The sequence below is a fragment of the Acipenser ruthenus genome, chromosome 9, assembly GCF_902713425.1.
Source record: "Acipenser ruthenus chromosome 9, fAciRut3.2 maternal haplotype, whole genome shotgun sequence".
In the NCBI taxonomy this organism is placed as follows: domain Eukaryota; kingdom Metazoa; phylum Chordata; class Actinopteri; order Acipenseriformes; family Acipenseridae; genus Acipenser; species Acipenser ruthenus.
Genome location: NC_081197.1, coordinates 40291950 through 40307869, shown reverse-complemented (window position 1 = coordinate 40307869; position 15920 = coordinate 40291950). Strand labels below are relative to the sequence as shown.

The 15920-nt window shown below is 37.3% G+C and overlaps 2 protein-coding genes across 5 annotated transcripts in view; one reads left to right on the top strand and one right to left on the bottom strand.

Moving 5' to 3' along the window:
- Nucleotides 1-710: 710 nt before the first annotated feature.
- Nucleotides 711-5127, bottom strand: LOC131737994 (quinone oxidoreductase-like protein 1). The gene is made up of 5 exons (XM_059030552.1): nucleotides 4560-5127; nucleotides 2921-3039; nucleotides 2597-2702; nucleotides 2083-2128; nucleotides 711-1307 (listed from the first exon to the last, which is right to left on the bottom strand). Exons 1-5 carry the CDS (start codon nucleotides 4561-4563, stop codon nucleotides 1208-1210), a joined length of 375 nt encoding a protein of 124 aa, XP_058886535.1. The 5' UTR covers nucleotides 4564-5127; the 3' UTR covers nucleotides 711-1207.
- A 5279-nt stretch (nucleotides 5128-10406) lies between these two features.
- Nucleotides 10407-15920, top strand: part of LOC117405815 (intersectin-1-like) — a 71287-nt gene continuing 65773 nt past the window's right edge. For all 4 annotated transcript variants that reach the window (XM_059029981.1, XM_034009193.3, XM_059029979.1 and 1 more), the window contains exon 1: nucleotides 10407-10638. The gene's annotated coding sequence lies outside the window, so the exon portion shown is untranslated. The remainder of the gene's footprint in view (nucleotides 10639-15920) is intronic.

Below are 15920 nucleotides of genomic sequence, written 5' to 3'. Positions count from 1 at the left end.
CAAGTTTATCCTTACAAATGCGGCACACAGTTATGGTATAGGCTGGCATTTTACACAGGAGGTATAACAGCAGTCATTTGCTTTTCTTTTTTCTTTTACTCGAAACCTGTACTTTTCAGAGTAAACTGAACTTGTAGGTTTTGACCAAAATCTGCAATTTTTACTTGAGTTTTACAATTAATTTGATTCCAGATAGAATCAATATTACCAACGGGGAAAACTCACAACACTGACCTTTGTATTAAATTGAAATTATGAACAACTGCACAGAGCTTTTTTATATGGCGACTGTCCACTTTCAAGATGTATAATTCAGTGCCACCCTCTGATGTACCATCCCCTCATGTTTTGGCTTTCTGTCTATTTACTAACTGCTGTGCATTATTTCAAATACATTTTCAAAGTATCCAATGACCTTGAGTCATTGGTTGCCTGCCTTTCTGGCCTCCTCCCCTTATCATGGATATCTGGTGGTAGCGGTCTGCTGTTCTTTGTGTGGAGATACAAGCATGATCCTATCAGTGCAGGTGACACTTGTATGTCCACTGCTGATAACAGGTGTTGCCATTTTTACATGCATACTGGATTAACCCTTTAAGAGCTTATTCTGTTGTATGCTGATGGTAATCAAAGCAGCAGCTATTAGTTGGATACTGACAAGGGTTTCTTAGTGACAGGATGAAGTGTGTGCAGTCAATGAAGAGGTGATTATTCATACTTTATTACATGTCTGAAAACAATGAAAGCATTTCAATTCATTAGATCTAAAACTTTGAACATTGGAATGTATAGACTAGGTACTGGAGTGAAAAAAAAATTATCAGCAACGATAAAGAAACTGAATATTCTTAAAACACTTAATAGTATCAATCTGTAATGCGTGCACTATGTACAGTATTTGTTATGATTATCTCTGACAACTTATTGATCATTACTGTATTATGTTTTTAACAACTTATAAAACAACATCAAAATGATAAAATACCAGTTTAGCCAGGTGTACTTCTGTGCTATGTTGGACCACTCTAAAAGGCAACACTACAATATGTACAATACTGCAAAGAATGATTGTTTTGTTTGTAAACGCACGCTCTTTACACATGTTACAAACACAGGGAATTAAAAAAACAAGAGATGGCTTGTACAGGCATTTTGGATCCAGTGGAACAAATGCACGTTACCACTGACATTCACTGAAACCAAGGCTTCACAGTTGAATAACATGTCTCTTTCGGACTTGTTTCTTCTGAACCATTTCCATAGAAACAGTAGCTTCATATAAAGGAACAGGATTGTCCAACTGTGGCCTGAAAGAAAGTAAACAGTATCAAGTGTCTCCACTGTGTGCAGAACCCAAAATGCTCAGCAAATATTAAAGATCTATTTATTACCACCATTTAATCAGAAGGTGCTTACCATAAATTAATTAGGCAGCTATCAATCTTTCTATCTATCAACTTCATTTCTTACCTGAGCTGTGCTATGCAGGGGTGGGTGACTGACAAAATTAAAATGCCTGTATGTACTGGGTCTTTAAAACCCTAAAGCTTGAACACTAGTATTAATAGTTCACACAAAATATAAAACAGTAATTTCAACCAATTTGGACCATTTGTTTTTTAAGGCTTTCTACCAAAATGCAACTTGCTGCATTTTTTGTAGAAGTAAAATAATGATAGTTTTTCACAAAACTAAAGTAGCATCAAAGAACACATCAGGTTGATTTAAGGACTCAAAAGTGTACCTATGTTGTTTGTTGTTACAACATTAACAGTTAATTTTTCTTTTACAAAAAAAAGTGCAAATTGCCATTGGTTGAAAGACCTTGATGAATTTGCCCCAATATGTTCTTTTACTATGTATTATGTACTGAACCCCATGAGAGGGTAGTTTATTCAGCTATACAGTAGCAGCACACTGATATTTTTTCCACCATTTCTTCTCTTTTCAGTATTGCCCTGCAATTTACTCACAAACGTTGTCCTACAGGGTACAGTACTGGTATATCAATTTTATAGGCTGCTGATCTTAAAGGATGTACTTTACATTCTTATTGTCATCCCCATAAACCTTGATAATTACCTGAAGATCCCACTGGATAGCTTTTCAATCACATCCTTCATAATATCTGTGTGCATTGTGAAGGCAAATGTTGTATAGAACAAGGCTTAAAATGTGGCATCAGAAACAAAAAAAACAAAAAAAAAACACCCAAGCGTAATGAAATATTTCAATTTTGATTCAATTTCAGCTGCGCATAATCCCAGGTTCAGGTTTGGTTCAATCCAGTTAACAAAAATCACCATTAATTAGCAAAAGAAGAAATCGTGTTACTGTCAGACAAATCCTAATTTATAAAATATTGCATTGGCTAATCTATTGGCTAATGTTGGTGGAGAAAGACCCGCCACACAATCCTTTTCCAGAGAAGTCACATACTGTACAATGTCAATATCCAAGACTACAATCTGCTGAACCAAAAGCCTTGGAATTCAGCCTCTACTAATTTTCCTGTTCTAAAAACCTCTGCCTTGTGTCTTTGTGTGTGTTCTCACTTCCGGGACAGAGCTGATATCCGTGTACCAGGACAGGATACGGAGATACTTTCCCTGATGAGCACTTGACATATTCCATACCTCGTCATTCAGGAAAGACACTGTGGCTCCTTTCAGGAAGAGGCTACGGCTGTCTGGAGGATCCAGCTTTAAGAAAGAAAAAAGTAATTAATCCAAGCAGAGCCCAGGTTGGTTTGGTCTCGGGGTATCAGCAAAGGTTCATCCAAAAAGTTATTTTCCCTGCCTAGAACATTCTGCAGCATAAATAAAGCCCCACTCAAACATTGTGTTTTGTTGAATCACAGAGTACTGTAATGTTGCGACAGCAAAGCTTGAGTTTGGCAGTGAAATGATTCCAACCATACCTGCAGGTTTTCCTCTGTAGTGACCCAGTGACCACCGACAGCCAAAAGTGTGATGATGTCATGTTTGTGTGGCAGGAGCTTCTTTGAAGTGGATTCATCTTCTGTGCTGTAGAGCCTTACTGTTTAAAACAAACAAACAGAAAACACTCATGTTTGTCCACTTTTCCTGTACAGCGCTTACTAATGCTGTAATAGAAGTTCTGTGGTGTATCTCCTTCACAGGCTCTTCATTACCCGAAAGCACTTTACGATGTGGGAAACAAAATGTATTAACAAATATACCAAAAAAGGAATAAATAAACCTAATTATATGGGGTTTTGTTTAGGTAGTGATGGAAAAGGTATTTGAACAAGTTCATTTTTGGCTTTGGAACACACTCAAAATGGATGCTAAACAGTGAAACATACAACCTCTTAATAACATTTATCAGAGGGTAACACTTAATGTAAACACAAAAGAATAAACATTTCCTGTCGTTTTATGTTTTTGCAGCCATCCTCTTATGTTGAAATGATTTCTATCTCATTCTCAACACGGTTACTGGTAGCAGCAGACGCACACTGAAAGTCCAGATTGAAAGATAATTGAAAGATTCCTGTCTCAGTTTACGCCCACATTCTTTATCTGTAGCTTCAGTGAAACTAAATACCGACACAGTTTCAATTAATAAAAAAGGCCCTTAGTATCTCAAGGTTATGAAAACCAACTTCACTGACAAGTCGCTTCAGCAAAGTATGTAAAACCCCAGGTAGACAGCCAGTATTAATACATTTAATGGCATCAATATTCATATCTGTCATCCTTTTACATACTCTTAAGTCCCAAAGATGACTGACAATACTCATTATGAAACTCAGGTTGCACCAAAATTTTCACAAGGGTACAGGGAACTCAAAGTAACATGCTGGCAGGTGAAACCATGGTAGAGGGACAAGTTCAAATGTTTGGCTTTTGCAGGCTGGGGACAATTAAAACCATACACAAGCAGACAGCCATATAAAAAAACAGTTCATGATTAAGAAGACATACTTTTGGAGCTCTAAAAGTGAATGTGGTGTAACGGTATAGATTGTGTTTTACTGGTGATCTAATAAACTACTGGGAAGGTACATCTGTAACATAGAAGGTCAGGATTGGTCTCCAGGTCCAATCTCAACACCACTGTCTGCTGTGCCAATATACTGTACAACTGGGCTCCATTTGCAGTGAATAGAGTCTTTATATTAGTCAACTCAGTCAGCTACAAGAGAGTTCATTACATACTCTCCACTCCCCACTGAATTATAGCTTGCCCCAAACCACATGTCCCATTGCCAATGATACTGAAATTGGTGCTTGGTGCATGACATGAGTATTATGAAATGTAATTACATTATAATGACCATCTGAGGTCAGGGTCTTCATTTATTGGGTGCCACTGTAAGAAATGGAGGTAGGTGCATCAGCATATTTACATGCATGAGGCATTCCATACTGTGTAATTATTGAAATCTTACCTAAGTATTCTGTAGCACTCAGCATGGTATTATAGGTGGAAACTGACATGCATGTTAAAAACACAACCTGCTTAAATTACTTTGCAATCCCTACATGTATGATGAGCAGTGTAAGCTACAGACACTTCAAACACATACCTACCCATTAAAGATTCCCGGATGCCTTTGTGAGTCGCAGTGACAAAATAAAAAAAAAAGAAAATCAATAAGCAGAGTACAGCTATAGTGCCCGGGCTATACCAGTGCTGCACAGAACACGATGATCCCCTGCGTGCAGAAATGTCCACTGAAAAGTGTAATGCCTGGCATTCTTCTAATTTATTTGCAACGGCAAAAAGTTGTAAGCATTTTTATATTTAAAACTGAAGCTACAAATTATTTTATGAGATCCTGCAGTAGAAGAAAGTAACAATAAAATCGGTAAAACACACAACATGCTTTATGATTCTTTTTTTTTTTTGTAATACAACCCTTAGCTGTTTACCCTGGTGACGCCAGGCTACCTTAGAGTCTGTTTGAACAGCCTATTTGTGCAATTTTATTGCAGGTTATAAGTTTATTATCTTCAGCTGTCAACAAACTTCCTTTTACTGCACTCTCTCTGTTCTCTTTTGCTGCCACCCCTCTTCCTGAAGCCATTTTACACTGTGTCCCAGTGAATATTTCCGCTGCCTCCTCGTATATTTCCTTATGTCAATTGTATCATTTTTGTCTTTTCAACACATATTTTTACTGTTTCGGATAACATCAGGTTTGGTGGAGGACAGTAATTGAAGATGTGTTCATCCTAAGCAGTGAATCACCCACAGCTGTTTCAGAGGTTATGAAACAGACCAATGGAACGCTTTGCTTCCCAAACAGTCTACTGATTCTCAATACAATACAACGAAATTCCAAATAAACACAATCTGGTAGCTAGTTAACGGCACTTTGTCCGCACACCTTGATTTAGTGTATCTGCAAAGAGTTCAGCAGACGAGACGAAGCCGTTCGGACCATTTCGCTCCTTGTTAGCGCATTATTTGCCCCTGCCGTGGAGATTTTTAAATATTCTCATTGTTATATTGGTATAAGGAAAGTGCTTCCTACATTCTGTTGCAAACTTACTTTTTCTCAGCTTCCATGTAACCCCTCTCGTTCTACTCTCTAAACTAAACTCGCTAAATTTGAAGATGCGACTTATCTGTACCATTTAGGATTTGAATCATCTTTCTGCTGTGACTTTCACGTTCTCACAATCCATCACTTTCTTAACGGTACCTGCTTTGCACAACCGTACTCCTGGTACTTGCAAGTCTTAAGTTTGTTAAGCAGGTGTTAAAATGATCAAAATTGATGAAACATTTAGGAAACATTTTCGTTAAGAATAGGCCTAGTATTTACCTTAGCTGCACTGAAATAATAATCATCTGACTCCTCTAGTAATACTATATATTTAGGAAAACGAATGTTCTGCAGTCATCTTTAAACAATAACAACAATGAAGAAAAGTTTTCTGTTGAAGCATTTCTCTATTTAAACATTGTATTACTGTAGATTTTATGACTGAGTTTTTGAAGTTATGGATGAACTTGCTGGTCCAATTCTTTTTTTTTATAGACTATAGAAGTGAAATCTTTTAGATTTTAATAGGTGCGTTTACACTGCCATTTCTGATCCGGATCAAATGCATCGGTACATTTGATCACGATCAGTGGTGTTGGGTTTACACTGCCATTTGATCAGGATCAACTTTCACGCAGCCTGAGGGTTTTGCATGCGCACTTAGAGGGTAAGATTTTAAGAGTTATTTTACCTATGTTATGTATAGGTCATTGGGAGAAAAAAAAAATAGGGGGGGGAGGGGGGGGCAAAGCTCTGTAGGTAGTTATTCAAATTGTAATTGCAATTGTGTTGGCAGGATAAAAAAAAAGAAATAACGAAGGTCCAGGAAAAATGAAATACATCTAAGTACATGTTTTAAAAAGACACAAACAAAAACAAATTACTCACGTATAAACTTTTGTGCTGTGAAAGAAAGTATCTATCTATGTGTTTTCCTGTCCCATAAATCGACTATTCATCAGTTACCTACAATCCAAAGAGACTGAATAAATTGTGTTGCACCCCCATCCCCCTCATCTTTCTGTTTCTTTGATGAAAAACTTCACATCTTCTGCAGACTCGCTCAACTGACAGTAAAGACCCTTCATTCTGAAGTGACAGCATCAATACAACAACGGCCCCAGAATATTCTTGAGAAACTGGACTGAAAGAAAAAGAAAAACATTGCATCAATACCCTAGGGCATTCATTATAGTGAGAAAATCAGGCAACACAGTAACTTGAGAGTATATACTGCTTGAAAAGATTAAACTATTCAACATAAGGATCTGGTATTTTGAAATACATGTTTGAGTTTTACTGTAGTAATAGTATAGAACCGTGTTTTTCTAGAATCTGCTGAATTGACATGGAAGACCTCAATATTGTTAGCTAATACAACTTTCATAGTAGTTATGTATTAAAAGAATAAATGAGAATACTAAAAAACAATGTGTCACATTTCTTTTAATGGTGACAACATTTAGTACAAAAACAGCTTTGTAGAGTCTTCTGAATATAATTACACACCCCAAATTGCTATTTGAATAACAGTGTATCACTGCAGTACAGCAAATCAGCATTAATAATGTGTAATAGTCTGCAGGTTTATTCCACTCCGGAATGCTAAGCTTAACTGGATCCAGCCAGGACAATTAACTGGGATGACGTGAATGCATGACACAGGCATTAATCATACAGCTGGCTCCACATCTTGAAGTGGTGATATTATGAATACAGAAACAAATGGCATTCATTTTATTTATGAATATTTTAGCTGCAGCAGTCTTTACATATTGCAAAACTTTATGGGGATTGTGTGGATTTTTATTTTAGTCTTTATATCAAATCTGAAAATCTTCAGTTTGAACAATTTAACAACTAGCTAAAACACTGTTGTTTATGAGACCATAAACAACAGGGGCTAATCCTACAATGTTTGTGAATTTATATCTCATGAATGGTTGTGCAGAAAGAGTGGAATATATATATATATATATATATATAACTCCATTTAACACACATTTTTCACACACATTTTTAAATCTTACTGGTGATGGAATGACACAAAAATAAAGAATGTTCTAAAATATTTTAAAATTACCAATAATTTATTGTACAAGAAATGTTCCTTAATTGTTGAATTATTTTAGTGCATTTAACAGTACTTAGTAATCACCCAGTTCTGTCCAAAGGAAGATTACCTGGTACTGTAAATACTTTCAATACATGACGTTGTTTATACTGGCAGGTTAAATAGGTTGATCAAACCAACATTTATGTATTAAATGATAAATACGTATGTATGGTTATCTACTAATAGACATTTTGATTAAGTCTTTGTGACAGGCAACCTATGGCTACAACACTGAGGCTTTAGAAACTAATGGGGTATAAATTAGGGGTGCAATTCTGCCAGTACTCTGTACCGGGACTTATTTTGATGCCGGTACTATACCGGGATTTATTTAATCTGCTTTTGCATTCCATCCACTCACATAGTCCACTAGCGCAACGTTTCTCAAATGCGCTTCCATTCAGCACAGTTCACGTGGCTTGCCTCATACTGCTTGTTTCTGTTAGCTGCTATTGGCTATCATTAACGTCTGTATAATCACTGCATGTTGATTGGCCAAGCTTTCATTCTAATCAGATTTCATTCTAGCATGTGTCACAAATCTCTGCCCATTTCGCTTTGTGCCAGTGCTCATTGGTTGATCAACGAGAGAAGACTTTAGCAGTGCGACGTGAAAACAGCGGTGTGGAGTAATTATTATTTTCTTTTGCGCAGCGAATCTGAATATTCTAACGACCATTGCTACACGTGAATTCAAAGGCAAAAGTCAACGTCAGTGTCTGACATAAATGACGTAGTTGATAAATATTATCACAACGCGTTTGGCCTTGCAGCGATTTACCACCTTGCTAGAACTTGTGTGAAAGTTTCTAAAATGGCAAGTGATGTGTGGGACAGTAGGGATTAACATTTAAAAAACTGGATCAACAAAGTACTGCTTCAGATTTGGTAAGCGAGTCAGAATCGGGATATAGATGCAGGTATGTTTCAGGCTTTCCAAACACAAGCCCAACTTGCAAGGTACACAGCAAGTATAGTGATCAACGTTTTGTTTTGTTGTGATCCTAGTATTTTCTGTTATGAGGACTGTAATAAACGAAAACCAAAACGGTAAGGTGTTTTTTCTTTGTACAATGCTACTTTTATAATGTTTCTGCCTGAAAAATCGTTTTATGGAATAGGCTATGGTAATTCATCTACACAACACAACAGAGAAGCACATAGAATGTTATTGTAGGATAAGTAATAAGTTAAAAAAAACACAAACAGAAATATAGGCTATGTTCTAATCCAAGGTTATCATTGTAGCATGGCCAGGTCCTGTTGTAGGTGAGTACCCAGGGTCTGGAAAGTATGGGGAATGGGGATGATTTCAGAGAATACTATGATTAGGTCAGGTAAAATGGCCAGGTCAAGTACATAATTTTTCTAAGAGTAGTGTCTGTTTCATTAAAGATTAGAGGGATATTTTAGCCCCTATTGTGCATTGTTTGACAGACCTTTTTGTATATTTCTTTCATAGCAGTTGTTTTTTTTATACAATTTTTTTTCTAACACCATCCCTTTTTTAGGATATCTTAAAACAAAATTCTCTCTCTACAGCAGTTAGTGCATAATGTAATATTTCTTAATGCGTGTCATTTAAGGTTTAACTTAAGTGTTATATTACAGTACATGACTGAGTGATACATGCAGAGGATACAACGCTTTCAGTATTTTCAGCTTTCTTGTTTATGGTGAATTGGTTATATTTTATCAGTTACTTTTTTAAGGCTTATTTTGTATTCATAAATGTATCGTGTACAGATATGTATACATTTTAAAAGTATTTATCCATTGGCACTCATATTGCCCACATTTTTAAAATGCTTACACCCAGGTGAGTATCTGAACTTTTTTGTTGAGAATTTCACCCTGAGGTATAATGGTATGTAGGCAGTCGTAGGTAATGTCACACCTTACTTTTTCCATATATCTGGAAAACCTCCAGATATATAGGGGTGTTTGGAGTATGTAGCATGTCGCGCACTCACTAAACTTGACAGCATAGCACGATTTCATTTAAGCTCCATGAGTGGATCTTACGAGTACACAGTAAAAATACATTATAAATAATTAATCACCTGACCCATCCTAACGCTAATGCAGCAATATAGTCATTGCACTGCACTGAATCACACCGATGAGCGTTCCACCTTCCTATCGACCTTGATTACTTGCTGAGACACAATGCAAGACTCCTGGGGAAATTTGGGGGAAGTACCGGTAACAGCACTGTTCAACAGTATGGTTACTTGTTGTAGAAGTGAAAGTAAACACATTGGTGAACATTTATCCTTCTTTAAAGGCAAGCGCAGTGCAAACAGCTGGGGAAACGTTGCCTGATCTGCACCCTGTTTCATATTCTGCATACAAACCAAGTGAATCATGTGTAAAACACACGATTCCCTTGATACGTGTTTAAAACATGTATTAAAATGGACAGTTACAACATTAAACGCATCGAACTGAAAGACCGTTACTGAACCTCAAATACCCAGATCAAGACAAGACCCATCTCAGAGGTCTGTGTGCGGTTGTTGCTTTCTCTTTGGTTGTTCTAAAGAGAAGAAAAAAAAAACTACGGTAAACGTGGACCGACTCACTGCAACTATAATTGGTCAAATTAACATTTGACTTACTCGATACTTCTATTTGTCAACTACAAGTCAATCACTGGCATGGTCTTGCGCAACCTAAATCTTACTGTTCTCTATCTATTGGCTAAAGTTTCTGCCGCTCACTTGCAGGTCTGTCGATAAATAACAGCTTTTCACGCCAATCATAATACAATCGCGACTCCTTTTTGTATTGGATATCTTCCCTTTCCATTCATACGTGAGGTAAAGTAGGCGGGATTGTCCCGCGGGGTTGGTTACGCTGCAGTACGGCGGCTCTGAGAGAAATAAACGGAGACCAAAAGAAAAAAAAAATACTGGCAGCAGGAAGTGAATTTTATTTTTAAATATATTTTTAAATTGACTTTTTTAGAAAATATTTACAATGGATCTCCAACGATGAGGTAAGAATAACGAATTAAGTTTTATGTTACGTTTTTTAGATGACGGAATGTGAAAAAAACGAGTGAAGAATTGCATGAAAAGAGGAGTTGAAATTGTATGGGGTCACCCTGTCTGAAATCGCTGCTGCTGTTTAAATCTTTATATGTATGTGTTTTATCGATGAATATTTTTTATTCTATAAGGAAAGCACCACAAATACTACATTGGAGTGGTAGAAACTATTAAAGTTAACTTGCTTTATGTAAAAGGGCAGTGGGACGTAATTTATAAAAAAATCATTGTGCTTCATTTGGTGAAAATGATGCTGTTCTTCACAATGTTGCGCGACGTTCTCTGGCTTTAGACTAACAAGATATTTGTTTTCGTTAATTATTCATACATTTCACAGCGTGTCTTTTAGTGATTTATTTGGCTTATTACATTTTATTTTGATGTGCATATTGGTGTAAAAGGAGGGTCTCTTCGTTTACTCTTATCATGGGGGTGGGGAATTCACTTTGGTAATGGAATGCCACCCTTTTTCATTAAAAACATATTTTTCATATGTCATTTTAATACGATTTGGTTAGTTTCACTGGACAAATTGCAGATGAATGTCTAGGACGCAAATCGTTGCAGGCTGTACTATTAGTACAGTCTGGCTTTCAGTTTTACAGCTGTTCTTTAAATGACTAGGCTAGAACTGCGTGGCAAAATTCCTTTATCACTGGCTACTATTATACTAAACATCATGAACTCATGATAAGACAACACTTATTTAAAACTTACATTGAAGAGTGAACCAATTTTTTGTAATATATATAATTCAAATATAAGGTTCTGCATTCTCTTGGTATTCATGTGTAAATCTTTCTTCTTTGCGGGGGGTAGGAGATTTAAATGTGAAACACGTGAGGTGTTGAACTGTCCTGTCTTGGGTCACGACTTCTGCAGTGCAGTGAGTAGTAGCTGGGGGTCCTGTAGCTTCTAATCTACTTCACTCATCTAGCAACATCTACAGAAACTATTGAATTTCAACTGTCCTCCTCCGGTATGTGTTGTATACGGAAGATGATTTCTCGTTTTGGCAGTTTCCCGTAGTAAAGTGTAATAAAGCACAGTGACAGCATGGTAACGCATAGTTTTAAAACCCAGAGAGGTAATAGTAAATGTATAGTACAACCAAAGGAAATGTATGGGAAAATTGCAAAATTACTGTGCAAATTTACTGTGGTAAAGTGCAGCAAAACTGATTTAAATATTGCCTTAAATACCCAGGTTTTGTAAAAAATGAAACTACAAAAAATAAAACACAGCTGCCTAAAAGCTCAATAAAATCTGCTTGCTTACCTGTTCCTTTCTTTAACGCAGCTTTACAATCACAACAATACACATCTGTGCACCAGCCACAAAAGTAGCCATTGCCCTGTTTATATGCCCAATCTAAATGGGTTCAAGTTACCATTTGAGGAATTTCTGTCAAGCATGTAAGCTGGATTTGAGGTGAAATCAGAATGGGTTTTATCGGATTTAAGTGCAGAGGTTTGAGAAGCATTGATTCCTCTGAGCTTGATTGGTATTATATGTAAGCTTAAATGCTGCACATTTGCGTTCCAGTTTAAGTAATGTCCAAGTAAATGTAGCAAATATAAGACTGAATCCTGGTTGGTTGTATTGGGGCCCACAGGGAGTGCTGCATTAGCTGTTGCGCTTCCTCGGCTAGTTTGCCTCACCCCGTCACAGCAAACCCTACTGGGGAGGTGACTTTCACATTGGGGAGAAAACTAAGTACCTTATTGGACATAGTTAATTTAAAATAAATGCATTTAAGAAATCATGAATTTTCTGGGCCACAGGAAAAATTATAGAAGTGTCATCAATATTTGGTTGAATTGAACAGAATATGAACAGTGAGTCTTGTGTTCCGAAAACAAGAGGCACCAGAATAATCTTGGATGATGTTAGGTTAATTCTCAACATTGAGATGATTGGTAGGGAATGCCTGCCCATTGGTCACTCTGAAGTCATTTTTGGCTGCTCCTGTGGGTGTAGTAAGCGACATGCTAAAATGTAAAGAAGTTTTTTTGGCAGTATTCCATTCGAATTGTTAAGATACGTAATGTGCGCAATAGAAATGTGTAAGTTGGGTTTCCAAGAAATATGCTACTGTTGAAATGGCAACACTTCTTTATTTATTTTTCCTCCTCCTATTGCAATACATGTAGGCCCTGCCCAGTCATTCCGGGTGTACCGTACACTCCTTTACAGTCAGACTTGCTTCAGGGATAAGTCACTTCTTTTATGGATTTAACCCAACGACCTGCCAAGTCCTAATAGTCTGTTCGTGCCCCTTTGCATTATTTGGCAAAGGGGAGACACTATACAGTTTCCTTTTCTTTATACTTTTAAGTAACATGATTTTATAGGTATGCTGCTTTCAAAGAATTTCAGTACTGTGTATGCCATTTTTTTCGGTAATGAAAGTACAGAATTTCAAGAGGCATCTCAACACCTTTTATTTTTCAGGTCACACCCTCAGGAGGTTGTGACAAATGGGTGTTCTCTAGCATGAAAATAATTTTGGTTTTGGGCCAGCAAAAAGGGAAGGTCATGCAATCTGTGCAGTGCCTAAAGCGTCGCCTCTATCCGTCACCAAGGGACTGATGGATTTTTAAATGTTTGTTTTAATGAGTTTCAGGCTGTTAGTTTGAAAAATGCTTCAAGACATCTTGGCGAGATATTTTGGAAAGGTTTTAGAAAGATTGTTGGGTGGGGTCTTCAATACGTACTTCATTTCTTGACTTTGTTGTGATCACTGACTAACTGATACATTTAACAGCTAACATTAAATGAATGTAATTGTATGTTTTTTTTTCATTACCTGTCAGTTAAACTGAAAGTTATTTTATGCTTTTAACTCCACAACATAGAACTGGAGCTTTCTAAATGCTTTTCTAACCAGGAGGCTGCTTTTTATTAAGCTACTGTAACATCACAAAAGAAAATGTTTTGTTTGTACAGCTTGAAGTTGTTTATTTTTAATGTCATGTTACTAAAGTTGCCATTTTTTAGCTTCAGAACATTCTGAGCTTCAGTTTACAGTACACATCTGTCATCTAAATTGTTTAGCATGTGTGGTTCCCGGTGCTAGCTGGGCAGTGAAATGAAACGATATCACCGTGTAACAATTTTTTTTTTTTTTTTTTGTTCCTGGGTAGTAAGTGTTATTTCCTAATTGCTTATGCCTCAAAAGTATAGAAAATGGCTATTATTGCCCACAAACTTTGCTTTTGTGACCAGGACAGTGATATTTTGAAATTTTACCTATTTTCCAGAACATTCCAGATAGATTCAGTGCTGAGTAAACTTGGAGTAACTTCTAGAACTTTCCAGTAATATAAATAGTAGTATAAATACAGGGGCCTTAAGCCCACCAGTTCAGTTTAGTTCCAGCTGCCTAAGTGGATACATATCTGCATTTCTCTGAGATGGCATCAAGGTCATAGGAGACTTCAAAATGGTGGCATTCCAGATGGGTCTCCAAGGTGGTTTTACCAAGTTTCCCTGCTATCTTTGCCTTTGGGACAGCAGGGACACCAAGGCGCACTACCACAGGCGGGACTGGCCACAGCGGACCGAGTTCTCTGTGGGGAGGAACAACGTCAAGTGGGAGCCACTGGTGGACCCCCGGAAGGTGCTGATGCCACCACTGCACATCAAATTGGGCCTTATGAAACAATTTGTCAGAGCTCTAGATAAGGAGTCGGCAGCCTTCAAGTACCTTCAAGACTTCTTCCCTAAGCTGTCTGAGGCAAAGGTCAAAGCCGGTGTCTTCGTCGGACCACAGATAAAGAAGATCCTGGAGTGCAATGAATTCCCCAAGAAGCTCACTAGTAAGGAGAAAGCGGCTTGGAACAGCTTTGTCGCAGTGGTTCGGGGCTTCCTGGGCAATCACAAGGCCAAAAACTATGTGGAGCTGGTTGAGACTCTGGTGAAGAACTACGGCACAATGGGCTGTAGGATGTCCCTCAAAGTCCATATCCTTGATGCTCATCTTGATAAATTCAAGGAGAACATGGGAGCGTACGCGGAGGAGCAAGGCGAGCGCTTCTGCCAGGATATACTGGACTTTGAACGCCGCTACCAAGGACAGTATAACGAGAACATGATGGGAGACTACATTTGGGGGCTGATTCGAGAAAGTGATTTACAGTATAATCGTAAATCTTGAAAAACTACTCACTTCTAAATCTTTTGTAGTCATTTTTGTATTACTTTAGTATAAATACATGTTAATTTGGATTCATATGTTGTTTTTTTCTGACTTTATGTGAACAAAAAGACACAAATTCGCCTGTTTTCTCATTGGAAATAGGTAAATTTCAAAATATCACTGTCCTGGTCACAAAAGCAAAGTCTGTGGGGAATAATAGCCATTTTCTATACTTTTGAGGCATAAGCAATTAGGAAATAACACTTACTACCCAGGAACAAAAATTGTGTTACAAAGAATATATTCTTTGCAGGGACGGAAATAAGAATCCTATTGCATAGCAGTTTGATCCATTCCTAGTTTTAATATGAGTTTAATAAGACACACTGGAGCTTGTTACATACAGACTGTGTCTAATGAAGCTTGTAGTAAAACCTGAAATAGGTGAAACTGCTATGCAATAGGAATCTTATTTCCATCCTGGCTTTGTGCTTTATATGCAAAATGCTAATGCTACTATTACAGTAGCAGAATAACAGAACATATGTGGTGTTTGTATCAGCAACACAGGATGCGTTATTACAATGCAAGAATACCAAGACCTGTATGGTACTTTATACCGTGTTCAAGTTTGTCAGTATGGTAATTTAAAATTGTGCATGCTTACACCAATTCTCAGTACTGTACCTGCAAAGTTACACATCTGTCACTGAAGGTGATCAACATTTTATCCTCCTCAGGGATGCACTTGAATAGGTTTGTTGATTTAAAAGTTGCCTGTGCTTTAGAGTACCACGGGTTTCCAAGTTATTGATCCCAACGTAGATGTCATGGTTTTCCTGTTTCAAATGTTTCATTTTTCATGTGTTTCCTGTTCCACAACGTTGAGCAATAAAGCTGTTTACTTTAGTTCATGCAGTGCGGTACATAAAATGTACAACTCGTGTGCTTTAGTTTGATTGTGTCTTCCTGTCATGCCTGTTTACTGTACACTGTAATATACAGTATATTACATGCTGATTGAGACTTGCGTGGTGATTCTCAGATGGCTTTTGAATAGTGTCACTGCTTGCCTCAGAGTTTTCTTTG

Coding starts and splice junctions, on each gene's coding strand:
- LOC131737994 (XM_059030552.1), bottom strand. Junction 2,703..2,920: donor CTACAGAGGAAAACCTGCAG/GTATGGTTGGAA, acceptor TCTTTCTTAAAG/CTGGATCCTCCAGACAGCCG. Junction 2,129..2,596: donor TCATCAGGGAAAGTATCTCC/GTATCCTGTCCT, acceptor CAATGCACACAG/ATATTATGAAGGATGTGATT.